Here is a 14453-nt window from a genome sequence, read left to right as displayed (position 1 = left end):
CACGCAGACACGGGGAGAATGTGCAAACTCCACACAGTCAGTCGCCTGAGGCGGGAATTGAACCCGGGTCGCTGGCGCTGTGAGGCAGCAGTGCTAACCACTGTGCCACCGTGCCGCCCACAGATCATGGTTGATCTGTGACCTAACTCAATATTCCTGTCGTGGGCCATTATCCTTTAGTACCTGCGTTTAACAAAAAAAACTACCTCAAACTTAAAATGAACAACTGATCCAGCATCCACTGCTGTTTGTGGAAGAGAGTTCCAAACCCCTCCCACTGTGTGTGTGTAGAAGTGCTTCCTAACACCTCTCCTGAACAGTCTGGCCCTAATTCTCACACTATGCCCCTAACTCTAGAATCTCCAACCAGTAGAAATAGTTTCTCTTTAGTTTGTCTGCCTTTTCCTGTTAATGTCTTGAAGACTCCAATCAAATTGCCCCTGAACCTTGTAAATTCAAGAGAAAACAGCTCTCATTTATTTGAGCTCTCCTCATAAGTCCAGGTATCGCTATTATAAACCTTTGTTGTACTCCCTCCAAGATCGGTATCTCCTTCCTAAGGGGTGGTGTCCTGATCCACTCACAGTACTCTGAGGGGGGTTTTGTATATCTACAGCATAATCTCTGCATCTTTGTACTCCAGCCCTCTACTGTCAGTATTCCATTAGGCATCTTGATTATTTTCTGTACCAGTTCATGATATTTTAAAGATCTATGCAGTTGAATCCCTAAGTGTCTTTGGATATCTGTAGCTTCATATCATCTAGAAAGTACCCTGATCTATCCTTCTTCGGTTTAAAATGTACAACCACACATTTACTGACTTGATCTCCATCTGCCACAGTTTTGCCCATTCACTTAGTCTATCAGTAGCCTTTTGTAAATTTATGCTATCATCTACACTGTCTACAATGCTGCCTAACGTGTGTGTCATCAACAAATTTGGATATATCACTTCTTATACCATTAGCTAAGTAACTAATAAATAAGGTGAATAATTAAGACCATAACACACATCCTGTGGGACACTGCTGGCACATGCTGCCAACTTGAGGACCTATACATTATCCCAACTTTCTGCCATCTGCCATTCAACCAATTTCCCAGCCATGTCAGCAATAAGCCCTCAATTCCATTAACAGGCCCTTATATGGACTTTACCAAAAGCCTTCTGGAAGTCCATATGAACAACACCCAGAGATATTTTCCCGCCCACCACCTTAGACACCTGTCTTGCCGAAGACTGAGTGTGGGCATCCTTCCCCACCTGGGACGTGCACCTTAGCCTGACAGCAGCGAGGAGGTTTGGTGGCAGAAAATCTAACCACAACATCCCACATCATCACCGCTGTTATAAGAGGTCATAGAGATTGACAGTACAGGAAATGGCCCTTGGGCCCATCGTGGGGGTAGGCTCTGGTCAAAAACAGACAACTGACTATTCTAATCCCATTTCCTAGTACCTGGCCCATTGCCCCGTATGACTTGGCATTGCAACTCCACATTGAAACACTTCTTCAATGTAATGAGGGTTTCTGCCTCTCCCACCCTTACAGGCAGAGAGTTCCAGATTCCCACACCTTGTGGGGAAAAAGATTTTTCGCACATCCCCTCGAAACCTTCTGCCACTTAAATCTATGCCCCCGGTCATGATCCCTCCATCAACGGGTGATGGTTCCTTCCTGTCTACCCCTGTCTCTGCCTGTCATCACCTTATCCATCTCAATCCTGTTCCCCCTCAATCTCCTCTGCTCCAAGGGAAACAGCCCCAATCTGTCCAATCTCTCTCCATCACTGAGACTCTCCAGCCCAGGGCTACATCCTGGTAAATCTCCCCCTGTCCCCTCTCCAGTGCGATCACATCCCTCCGATAATGGGGACAGCAGGGAGGACTTTGCTAATGTGAAGAGCAGAGAGACACAGGAGACCCTCTCCCTATTCTCCTTGGTGCAGGGACGTTAAGGGCAGATTTACTGGACGGGCTAAAAAACAGAACAGGCTTTGATCGAGAAAATAAAGAGGAACAGTTTCCAGGAGGGTTGATAAACAGAGGTGTAAGATCACTGGCAGAAGCACCGGAGTGGAATTGAGATTTAGTTCCAATATCGCAAATTGCTCTCACCTGGAACCTGTTGTCTAACAGAGCAGTGGAAGGGGAGTCAATAGTAACTTCCAAAAAGAAATGTGATCAAGACTTGAAAAGTAAAGCAGGCCTACAGGAAAGGGTCTAGGAAGTGTGATGAATCGGCTGGTTCTTCAGAAGCTAGTACATACAGAGATAAATACTAATGCAAGATCCAACTTCCAGGTCAACAGTAACGCAGGTGTTACAGATCTCCATCTACTGACCTCTCCAACTCCCACCCCCATCCACCCACCCCCCACCTCCCCAACTCCCACAAATCAGGACATCATTACTTTACAGCATTCTAGAGTTTTAAAGCAATTATAAAACACTATTAATTGTAGATCGCAGCACCAGTACTGCAATAGCAAACAAAAATAGAAAACAACAAGCTTAATGAAGAAATCCTTACGATGTACGGGCTGTTTGGATCAGATGTGATGGACTCGTTCTGGAGAGTGTTCTGTTGAGTAATGGCATCCTCTCTCTGCTGCAGCTTCTGGTCAGAATGATCATCATCATCGGGACTCTGCAGGGAAAGTAATGGAGAGGTTTTCAAAAGTACAGCAACATAATCCCTTGATCAAACAGGTTTCACTGATGTGAGGAACAGTTGTGCCAGGAAATGGCTGAGCTCTATTCTACACTCGTAAAATCAAACTGGTCAGATGTGTTTTGGAGCAGGTGGGACTTGAACGCAGGTCTCCTAGCTCTGAGGCAGGGACGTTACCAACATGCTACAAGAGCCTCCTTGATGTATCTGAATCAAACAGCTCCAGATGAGTGCACTAGATGTCCAGGAAGATACAAGACTCCACCTGGGCACAGTACACAGCTCTCCAGACTGACCAGCCTGCAACTACAAAGCGCTGGGACACGGGGAACCAGCGGGCTCCACAGTCACCAACTCACCGCGCTCTCTCTTGCTGATCATTGGCTCAATTACCCACCGCTGCTCCATGCTGTCAGCATGAGTTGGGAACCTGGAGAGGTCCCTGAAATGGGAAAGAGAAGGAAGAAAAATCTCCTCACACCCAGGGTCTGCTGAAGCCTTACTGTAAAAGACTGACTGCGATTAATGTTATTTTTGGATATGTTAGAATACACCTTCGCAGTCAATTGACCACTGCCACTGTCATATAGTTAACAGATACACTACCATTGTATCACAAAAAGAGGCCATGCAGTCCCTCTAGCCCCACCCACGAGTCAAGTAGACTCTGGCTGATTGGGTGGTTACCAGATCAGGGGAGACTAATGAATAGTCCCTGGGCTCTGTCCATCAATTCCCACCTTTCCACTGCGGCTGACCCACAACAAACTGCTCTGTTTCCAATAGAGGAAACAAATCTTTTGTCCTGATACAAAGCTGCCGGAATTTCACTAAAACAACGTGAAATCTGTACTTATGTGCAAAACAAAAGTCAATAACAACAAAGAACTGCAAACACTGGAAATCTGAAACAAAAGAAGAGATAATTGGATACACTCAGCAAATGTTGTGAAGAATTTGAGGTTTTGATGTGACGTTGGGAACTTTCTCATTGCCACTTGCCAATGTCCACATGAGGAGCCCAGAGAGTCAATTCCATTTGGAGGTATTTCTTTCTGGTGGTTACATCACGATACCCCCATTTCCATTTGCCCCACCTGTAACTGCTCATTGGACAGGTCCAGTCATATGGTGCCCTGCTTTCCTGCAACTGAAATCTACAACTCCCTCCCTCAGGGTATTGTGGGCAGCACATGGACTGCAGCGGTTCAAGAAGGCAGCTCATCCCCACCTTCTCAAGGGGCAATTAGGGACGAGCAATAAATACTGACCCAACCAATGGCACTAATGTCCTAAGAATGAATTTTTAAAAAGCCAATCAGAAAGCAAATAAAACTCTTTATTACACAACTGACGGTTTCACAATTGTCAGTCAGATCGTTCTTCTTCATATATTCCATCATTTCATCTCATTAAACGAGGCTGTTCAACCTCATTGACTTATTTTCAAAACACATGTTGTTTTTATACCCTCTACCTGGGTGATGTTCACAATGTTCTGGAGTTTATTGTTTAACTTCTGTTGAGTTGAGAAAGTAAAGAACAAAGTTGGATCTCCCTATCAAACACACAAAGCCACTTCAAACCAAGACACTGCTTGGAGCGTGAGTCAGAGCAAACACAGGTTGAAGTTTTGGTCTTTCACCTGGAAAACCAGATCATCAAAATTAATTTACCGAGTGAGTCTGGGAGCTCAGTAAGGAGGGCTGCAACTCTCAGTGAAGGTGGGGGAAGCTCTCCAAAAGTTGTACTGAGCTCTGGCCTGGTGCAGTGGTCTGCAGATTTGGGCATTAATTCTCACCGAATCATAGAATCCCCAAAGTGCAGATGGAGGACATTCGGTCCGCACTGACCCTTCAAAGAGCATCCCATGCCCACCTGATACCAGTAATTAATTCACCTAATGTCCAAGGCAATTTCCAACAACCATTCTACCCTAACCTGCACACCTTTACACTGTGGGGGGAAACTCCACATAGACAGTAACCTGAGGCTGGAATTGAACCCAGGTCACCCACTCAGGTAGGAGATAGTGCTTCCCCTGTACAGGGTGCAAGGCAGGTTCATCGGAATGATACGGAGCAAAGGTTTGTATTCCGAATACAGATGATTACATTAATATTCTAGTCGATGTGTCAAAGGTGATTACTGAGTTAGGATGGGGAGATGGAAAGGAACACTGACAAAGAGCATAAAACAAGGTGGTGTAAACTTAAAATTGGAGTATGGGGAACACTTTGGGAACACTTTGTCACACAAAGAGTCATGGAAGTTTGCAGCTCTCTCCCCCCTCTAAAAAAACTGATGGCCACTCAACTTATTGACACTGAAATATCAATTGTTTTTTTTAAAAGCAAAACACTGCAGCTGATGGATTTTTGAAATTTAAAAAAATGGAAAATACTCAGCAGGTCAATAGATTTTTATTGGCTAAAGAGGTTAAGGGTAATGGAAGCAATCAGGTAAACAATCAAGATCTAACTGAACAGCAGAAGAAGCTGAATGGCCTCCTCCTGCTCCTGGAGTTCAGGGATGTTCATCGCTTCCTCGCAGATGCTTTTCTGACCCACTGAGCTTTTCAGAACACCAACTACGTGGGAGGCAAACTGAACCAGCATCACTCTCAGAAAGATACGATTGGAGAAATTCCTTTCCAACTCCCTCAGGCAACCAAGTAAATCCAGGAGACCAGTTACCCAATGACATGTCATCAGACATACTGAACTAAACCCCCCACGATGTCTCCCAACATTCTTATTAACAATGGACCAAACAGAAACACATTTCTGGCATGTTATGGTTCCAACAAAATGGAATCTGGAAGCTGGAATATGTTTTCTTTCCAGAAAGGATGCTCTGTGGTACGATCACAGTTTGTTTCCTGTTAGTTTCACTTACTGAGGAGGCCCGACCATTTAATCTGCTGCAGCAAGGATTTGGGATTTGCTGTGAACACTCGGTCATTGAATATAATCAACACCCAGGTCGATGAACTTTTGGCTCTTAAAGGAATCATGGGATGTGGTGAACATCAAGAACGTGGGTTTGTGATCAAGGAGCAGGTCATGATTACATTCAATGATGCAGTAATCTCAAAAGGCCAAATGTTCCCGTCTTGTTCCTGTTAGTTCAGTTCTTACGTAAAGGGGTCCACTTGCGGCTGTGTGACTGGTCTGTAAAGCACAGTGATGTCGATAGCACAAGTTAAATTCCTAAACAGACTAAGGTCATTGTGGCGTGCTGACCCTCAGGTTAAAGCACCACCATCTAACAATGAGATAGGAAGCTGGGACTATCACAACTTTACCTGATATTAACGAAAGGGCATATAATTACAGAATCATTGAATCCTGACAGTGTAGAAACAGGCCATTTGGCCCAACAAGCCTACTCTGAAAAGTAACCCACCCGCAACCATCCCCTTACCCTATTATTCCACATTTACCCCTGAACACGACGGGTAATTTAGCATGACTAATTCACCTGACCTGCACATCTTTGGACTGTGGGAGGAAACCGGAGCACCTGGAGGAAACACACACAGATACAGGGAGAACGTGCAAACTCCACACAGAGAGTCACCTGAGACTGGAATCAAAGCCAGGTCCCTGGTACTGGGAGGCAGCAGTGCTAGCTACTGAGCCACAGTGTCATCCATAATTAATAGAGGGAGGAATCCAAATTGTTAATAATACTGTAATGCTGAGTTAATGTGTACATGACATTTACAGTCAACAACCAACAAACCCCTTTGTCAGATCCTCCAACAACATGGAAGTAGTTAAAAGTACATAAAATCACAAATGGTTTGTGCTGTGATGTAAAGAAGTCACATGATCAGTAGATTCAAACTTTCTACATAACGTTCCAAAGAATACAATACAGAACTGGTAGGGCTGGCATGGTGGCTCAGTGATTAGCATTACCGCCTCACTGTACCAGGGACCCAGGTTCAATTCCACCTTCACGCAACTGTCTGTGTCTGCACTGTCCAAAGATGTGCAGGTTAGGTGGGTTGGTCATGGGAAATACAGGGTTATAGACAAGGGGGCTGGTGCTGGGTCTCAGTAGGATGATCTTTGGTGGGTCGGAATGGACTTGATGGGTCAAATTGTCTGCTTCCACACCGTAGGAATTCCAAATACTCAACTAAAGAAACAGAGAATTTCACCAACTGCCTCTACACATCTCTGACCATAATTTACATTTCCCCACATTACATTTTTCAAGGTTTGTGAATTCCTTCCTGCTTTTTCATCTCAGTCCAAATAGATAAACCTTATCCAATAAATGTTTTGATCTGTTAAGTTGCAGAGTCAGTCTGATCAGTGTGTAAATGCACATTGTTTTCATGCCTTCCACTACCTCAAATCATTCTAATGTGCTTGACAATGAAAGCACTAACCTTCATGTCCAGAACCAATACTTAAATCGAGCAGAGCATAGGAGATCTAAGAACTATAATTGGTAAGAGATGCAGAGGACAGAGAAGGAAAATGTTTTTGGTGTGTTGTTGGGACAGGGACCATCTCAAATTGTTGGTTGAATCTAATTTATTTTAAGGCCTTGATATTCATGACCAGATGGGATGTAATGACTCAGGAAGCCTGACTGGAAAGGAACATCATTTATTGTTAAATGGCAAAATATAGCCACTCTAAACAGTTTTGTAGACCCATCCCTGGGTCTGCTTTATGAAGGGCTCAAGTGAGGGGTTCCAGCAGGGAAGGCCACTGCCTATTACCAAGGCAACTCATACTCAACGAGCACCACAAGGAGGTTAATTGGTGATTCACCATCAGCCTTGTAGGGGATTATCACACATTTCCCCCTCCGAGTCTTCCACCTTGATTTTGTGACAGTGGGGTGTCTTGCATTGTTTTGTCGTTGGCCCCATTCCTGTTGCTTTCTGGGTCTGGTTGGGGGCTGTATAAAAGGTAGGCCAACGTCGCTTCTGTGAAGACTATTGGCAAGTCAGCCCAGGAGCTCACTCTCAGTGGTGAACTCTGACTGATCTACCACTGCCTCTGTCTCCATCTCCAAGTCTGAGCCATCATAGTCCTCAGGATGGCTCTCGAGGTTTTAATTGGATGGAGCTTCCCATCAGCAGGTTGATGTGAAGGATGCTGATGGTGGTGTCTGTCAAAACAATCATCTCCGTGGAGGATGCCTGCTGTCCGCAGTGGTCAACGTGTTTTTTTTTTGTGTGGTCTTCTCCTGGTGTTAACAATGTACCATACTGTTCCCATTTTATTTGAAGGATAACTCCCTGAATCCATGGAAAGCCATCACCTTTATGTGGACTGTATCTCCTGGTTTTAAATCTCAGTCTGGTTTCGCCCCTTTCTTTGGGCTTCTCAGTTTAGTGCAAGCTTGGGAAAGTCTGAGTCGAAGAGAGTGGCGCTAGAAAAGCACAGCCAGTCCTCGCTTTCTCCTTGAACAAGTCAGGCTAAGCTGAGTCCAAAGGTGTAGGCCCACCAATGATTCTGCCGGGGCTAGTCCTGTCTTTGTATGTGGCTTTGTCCTGTAGCTGAAATAGAAATGTCTAAGCTTCATTTCCAAACTGCCTGTAGTTTGCTTTCTCATGTTACTTTTGCACACTGGGACCTCATCCTCTGCCAGACCGTTTGAGGATGGCTACAGGGTGCCATGTGGATGTGCCTTACCTCGTTTGTCTTCATAGACGACTGGAACTGCCCACTGGGAAATGGTCCCATTACCGAGTTATAAGGACCTCGGGCCTATTGGTGCACATTGATCCATTTTGAATGGACATTGATAAGGATTAAGAATGCAGAGCCCATAAAATGCCTTCGAAATCTGTGTGTCCTCCCACCCAGCATCTCCCCAGCCAATCCTATGGTTGCAATGAAGCTCCTGGTGGGCCGTTCTGGTTTTCCTGCTAAACCTTGCACCATATGACCAGGATTTCAATATCTGTGTCTGTACCAGGCCATCAACATAGTTCCTGCAGGTATTTTCACTTCAGAAATTCCTAGATTGTCATTGAAGTACTGATCACTGGCCTGGACATGGGATAACCAACCAGGCTCCACACAAGATAATCTTCTCTGCTCAACTCCTGATATAGGGTTTCAACTCTTCTATCGGACGTACTTTTGATGCACCATTTAGGATGATACGATGTAACTTTGCAACACAGGGTCCTTTTGGGTCCAAGCATGTATTTGCTTGGCAAATACTTGTAGAGAGTTTCCATGAAGTTCAAAGTCATGACTTCATCCATCTTCGGAAGTGAACCGAGGCTGGTGGCTCGAGGTGCTTGCAGTGGCTGGCTGTCTCCCTGGATGATGTTCCAAGGTTTATTCAGAGGCACCTAATGGTAATTCCCAGTGTTGAATCCCAGCTGATGCGATGGGAGGAATCGCCTTAGATCTCCCTGACGAGGCCAAGCAGCAGTCTGAGATCAGTTACTAAGGTGAAAAACTGACTTTGGACACACTGGTTCAACTATCACACCATGAATAGCATGGCCAATTGCTTCTTTCCCAATCTCGGAGCCTCATCCTCCGCCTCGGAACCCTTCAACCCCAGGGCATCAATGTGGACTTCACCAGTTTCCTCATTTTCCCTTCCCCAAACTTACCCCAGTTCCAAACTTCCTACTCAGCACCATGCTCATGACCTGTCCCACCTCTCAATCTTCCTTCCTACCTATCTGCTCCACCCTCCTCTCTGACCTATCACCTTTACCCCGTCCTCCATCTACCTACTGCACTCCTAGCAACTTTCTCCCCATCCCCACCCCCTTCCATTTATCTCTCCACCCCCTGAGGCTTCTAACCTCATTCCTGATGAAGGGCTCCTGCCTGAAACATCAATTTTCCTGCTCCACGGATGCTGCCTGACCTGTGCTTTTCTAGCACCACTCTCATCTTGACTCTAATCTCCAGCATCTGCAGTCCTCACTATCCCAACAATGTGATAATACCCCTGCCATCCCATAGGGGGGAGGTGTCACAGGTTACAATGAGTGGTCTTCAGGGATCATAATTGGCTGATATATTTGTTGACAGTTGTATGGTGTTTAAGGCTTTTGATTGTGGTATTTACCACATTTTGGATTTGTTTTTAAACAGGACGTGAAGGGGTGTCAGGTTGGGTATAAATTACCATGAGAAATTCATGGGACCGAGAAAAAACTTCAACTATTGTTGGCTTTTGGAGTTGGAGCCCTTTAATGGCCATAACTTTCTCTTCAAGAGGGTATAATCTGTGCTTGTCAACCCTGGACCCAACATAGGATACCTCCTTTACCTGGAACACACATTTTTCCCTTTCTAGATGGACACCAGCCATAGAAAAACATTGCAAAACCTCCTCACAATTCTCCAAACATTCCTCCTGAGATTAAAAATCATCCAGATAAACTCTGGGCACCCCTTGGAGGATATTCCCCATCCGCCTTTGAGAGGTGGCGCAAGCCAATGACACCCGGGGGGGGGGGGGGGGGGGCAGGGGTCCGTGTCCTCATAGTGTCTTTTGTGAGCATTTATAGGGATGTACTCCCTGGATAACCACTCGAGCACCAGCTGGTGGTAGGTAGGTGTGGCTCATACTCATTTGGGAAACTATTTGACTCTTTCCCCCCCCCCCCTCCCCAGCCAGCTACCATTCCAATCTTCCACATATTGCATAGGGTCTCTGTGTAAGTGAGGAGCTCTGTGAGTGTCAGTTTATAATCCCCACTGAAACAGACTGAGTTGTCAGGTTTTAAAACTGGGATTACTGATGTTTCAATTCAGACTCGAATTTGGCATGTGGTGCATATCGGGTCGGCTGCACCTTGTAGTATTTCGGTTCGACCTCTGGGTCTACATGGATCTTGGTGCCTTTTATCTTCTTGATGCCCTCTTTGAAGTGCCAATGACTTCATTTGGATCATCAGTATCCATTTTAAAGATCTGTTGCCAATTCGGGCAGATTTCCTATAGCCAGTCCCTTCCAAAAGCACTATGAAGGGGAGTCAGACTGTCTGTTGTCCATGGTAACTGGGGTTAAGGGATCCCAATAATACTTCAGGACTTCCGAGCGCACCTAGCTTTGGAATCTCACAGGCTTAAAAGCAAAAAGGCCTCACCAGGTTTTCCTAAAGGTTCACTCCTCAACAACAGACTCAGCAGCACCTGTGCGGAGGTGGGGACTGCATACGCTGGAGATCAGAGTCGAGATTAGAGTGGTGCTGGAAAAGCACAGAAGGCCAGGCAGCATCAGAGGAGCAGGAGAAGATCCTGAAGGGCTTTTGCCTGAAACGTCGATTTTCCTGCTCCTTGGATGCTGCCTGACCTGCTGTGCTTTTCCAGCACCACTCTAATCCAGGCTCCGATTTCCAGCATCGGCAGTACCCACCTCCGCACAGCAGTACTTGTGTCTATCTCCTATGTTTTATGTTGATTGGAGCCACTTTGGGAGCATTGCTGTGGGTTAGCTGTATCAGCTCCTCATCCTCAGGTGAAGCCCTGTTTAGAGGTGGCTTTGCCCTTTGACCTTGTCACTACATGTTTCGCCTGTTCCGGTAGCTTTGTCTGGGGTGAACTCTACAACTAAAATTGTGGCACGGGCGTTCCTTATCCACACTATAATGCAGAGAAACTTCCTATCCAGTTCTGGAACCTTGCAGCTCCTGACTCCAATCGCCCTTGCTTGGCAACCAATAGGATCTGCAAGTGTTATCCACTGGGGATTGACCTCGATGGTAAACAGGTTGCCCAAGGGTGAGGTCAGTACTACCAACAGACCCCTGAAGCTCGTGAACCACTTCTTCTGTGTTTTCTTGGGAAATAGCCTGTTCTCTGGCTTTTTTAATGTCCAGATCTGGATCAGTCAGTCAGAAGTCACATGACACCAGGTTATACTCCAACAGGTTTATTCCCTGGTGTCATGTGACCTGTGCCTTCATCCACCTCAGCCTAACACCATCACCTCCACATCACGGCTCAGTCAGTAGCTTCCTATAAATCGCAATATTATTAATTCCTCAAACTAGGTGATCCCAAAGTGCTGACCTGTACACTCAGTGCTTCGACAATCACCAGGGATATATTTCCCTCCCCTCCCCTATCAGTGTTCCAAAAAGACCACACCTTCTGTGACTCCCTTGTCAGATCCACACCCCCCACCAACCCAACCTCCACTCCTGGCACCTTCCCCTGCAACCACAAGAAATGCCCACACCTCCCTCCTCACTTACCTCCAAGGCCCCAAGGGATCTTTCCATATCCACCACAAATTCACCTGCTCCTCCACACACATCATTTACTGCATCTGCTGCACCCGATGTGGCCTCCTCATATTGGGAAGACAGGCCGCCTCCTTGCGGAACGTTTCAGAGAACACCTCTGGGACACCCGGACCAACCAACCCAACTCCCCCTCCCACTCCACCAAGGACATGCAGGTCCTTGGACTCCTCCATCGCCAGACCATAGCAACACGACAGCTGGAGGAAGAGTGCCTCATCTTCCGCCGAGGAACCCTCCAACCACAAGGGATGAACTCTGATTTCTCCAGTTTCCTAATTTCCCCTCCCCCCACCTTGTCTCAATCCAACCCTCGAACTCAGCACCACCTTCCTAATCTGTAATCTTCTTCCTGACCTCTCCACCCCCACCCCCACTCCAGCCTATCACCCTCACCTTAACCTCCTTCCACCTATCGCATTTCCAACGCCCCTCCCCCAAGTCCCTCCTCCCTACCTTTTATCTTAGCCTGCTTGGCACACCCTCCTCATTCCTGAAGACGGGCTCATGCCCGAAACGTCGATTCTCCTGCTCGTTGGATGCTGCCTGACCTGCTGCGCTTTTCCAGCAACACATTTTCATCTTCGACAATGACCTCAGTGTCATCAAGAACTCAATAACCGGCTCCCAGAAAGTCTCTCTGCCACATTAAACCCATAACACTGGTTTGGGATCACAGTGGTCCACTGCTGTATCTATCAGTTTGTCAAAGGATTTTGCCTCCAGGGTTGCTGGGTAGGTCAAACTCCTTACGATGCTCAGGAGGACAACTTTCTGTCAGTGATCTCCTTCTATCTTGTTAGGTGGAAAAAATAACTAATTCTTCCAGTGTACTGGGGCCAGTTCCCCATACCTGCATGAACATTCCAGTTACACAAACAGCAACTCTGATCTAACCAGGATCATTGAAAGGCAAGACTGTCTGAAACCTTTCTTTACTCTCATCGCCGATGTAATAAGCCAGGGAGCCTGACTGGATAGGAACATTATTTATTCTTGAACCCTAGAATTGAACTAGTACACGTGGCATATATAGGCTAGTCCCAGCCTCAGGCAGACAGCTCTGCTGACCCATCCCTAGGTCTGCTTTATTGTTTTTCCCCATTAAACTAAAAGCATGCTCCAGACATTTCAATTCATAACGTTAACATTTTTTTTTGCTGTTCTCCAAGACAAATTTCATACAGAAACAGGTTATCAACTTCCCATGAATACTGCTTTGCAAAAACGCAAAATTCACCATTCCTCAAAGGCAGGACTTTTAATTCCTTTATCACGTAAAATGACTTTCTAAAAAAAAATCATGCTCAGTGATTATTAGAATTCATGATCGCTCACTGACCGTCAATCTCATACACATTCTTACAATTGCCTTCCAATAATACAAATAAAAATGTACTTTTTTAAAGAAGGTACAATCTAGGTGGTTTGGTTTTACTACTGAGAAGTCCCAGCAGATAAAACCCCCGGCTGACCGATAGTGATGGGGCTGGAGCTGCCCAATATATCAGGACCTGGGACAAGCTGGTAAGGAGCTGCCAGCCCATACTGGGGTCACAATGGCCAATAATTATATTAACAGACCTGCACCTCTCCCCAAACTAGAAAAGCTGAAAGGGAGAAGGTCAGACCTTGGAATTGCACCGAGACTGGTATCAGAGGTTGTAGGAGCTGTGCCCTCCATAGCCCTGCCCCCCCCAGTCCCAGGAATAGCAAGAGGCCCTCAAGTTATTGTGCCCAGAGCTCTAGCCTACCCACCTGCTCTCATTCACATGTGAGGCTTTGTCTTGGCATGGTTCACCCAGATCTGCTGCCCACCAATGCTGACTTTCCTCATGTTCTCAGAAGCGATGAAATCAAAGCAGTGGGAAGCCTCGGTGCTCTGTCTTTATTCATTTTCACCTCAGAGAACTGGCTGCACTTGGAGAAAGCCCTGTTCCAGCACTGTCACCTGACTCAAAGTTCCAGCCACCAATGAACAACTTCCCTTCCTCAGACACATTGCTGCAGTTAACAGGATTTGTCATAGAGATGTACAGCACAGAAACAGACCCTTCGGTCCAACCCATCCATGCCGACCAGATATCCCAACCCAATCTAGTCCCACCTGCCAGCACCCGGCCCATATCCCTCCAAACCCTTCCTATTCATATACCCTCCAAATGCCTCTTAAATGTTGCAATTGTACCAGCCTCCACATACGCTGACATGGACTGGGTCCGCTTTATTTCTTTATATCCAAAAGTGCGATCACAAACAGCCAAACAGTTTGTTCCCCCATCACCTTGATCTTTCTTTTTAAACTATTAACTGCCATCGGTAAATCACTCATGTGGATATTTATACAACAAGCTCATTGTCAACAATACAAACCATCAGAAGGTGTGGGTGGTAGGAAGAGAGGGAGAAGACTTATCTGCTTTTTTAATATATATATCTAGAAGTCCTCTTACACACAAGTCTTTTATTTTCCACTTGTCTTTATTTTGCCTCTGACAACCAGTAATACTCTTCCT

The 14453-nt window shown here is 46.0% G+C and overlaps 1 protein-coding gene across 2 annotated transcripts in view; it reads right to left on the bottom strand.

Moving 5' to 3' along the window:
- pawr (PRKC, apoptosis, WT1, regulator) overlaps nucleotides 1-14453 on the bottom strand; it is a 167696-nt gene that overhangs the window by 75376 nt on the left and 77867 nt on the right. For both annotated transcript variants that reach the window (XM_072552041.1, XM_072552040.1), the window contains one exon: nucleotides 2538-2654. In XM_072552041.1, coding sequence (XP_072408142.1) covers nucleotides 2538-2654 — 117 coding nt within the window. The remainder of the gene's footprint in view (nucleotides 1-2537; nucleotides 2655-14453) is intronic.

Source organism: Chiloscyllium punctatum, chromosome 32 (assembly GCF_047496795.1).
Source record: "Chiloscyllium punctatum isolate Juve2018m chromosome 32, sChiPun1.3, whole genome shotgun sequence".
NCBI classification, from domain to species: domain Eukaryota; kingdom Metazoa; phylum Chordata; class Chondrichthyes; order Orectolobiformes; family Hemiscylliidae; genus Chiloscyllium; species Chiloscyllium punctatum.
The sequence above is the reverse complement of the archived record's forward strand: the minus strand, read 5'-3'. Positions and strand labels throughout refer to the sequence as shown.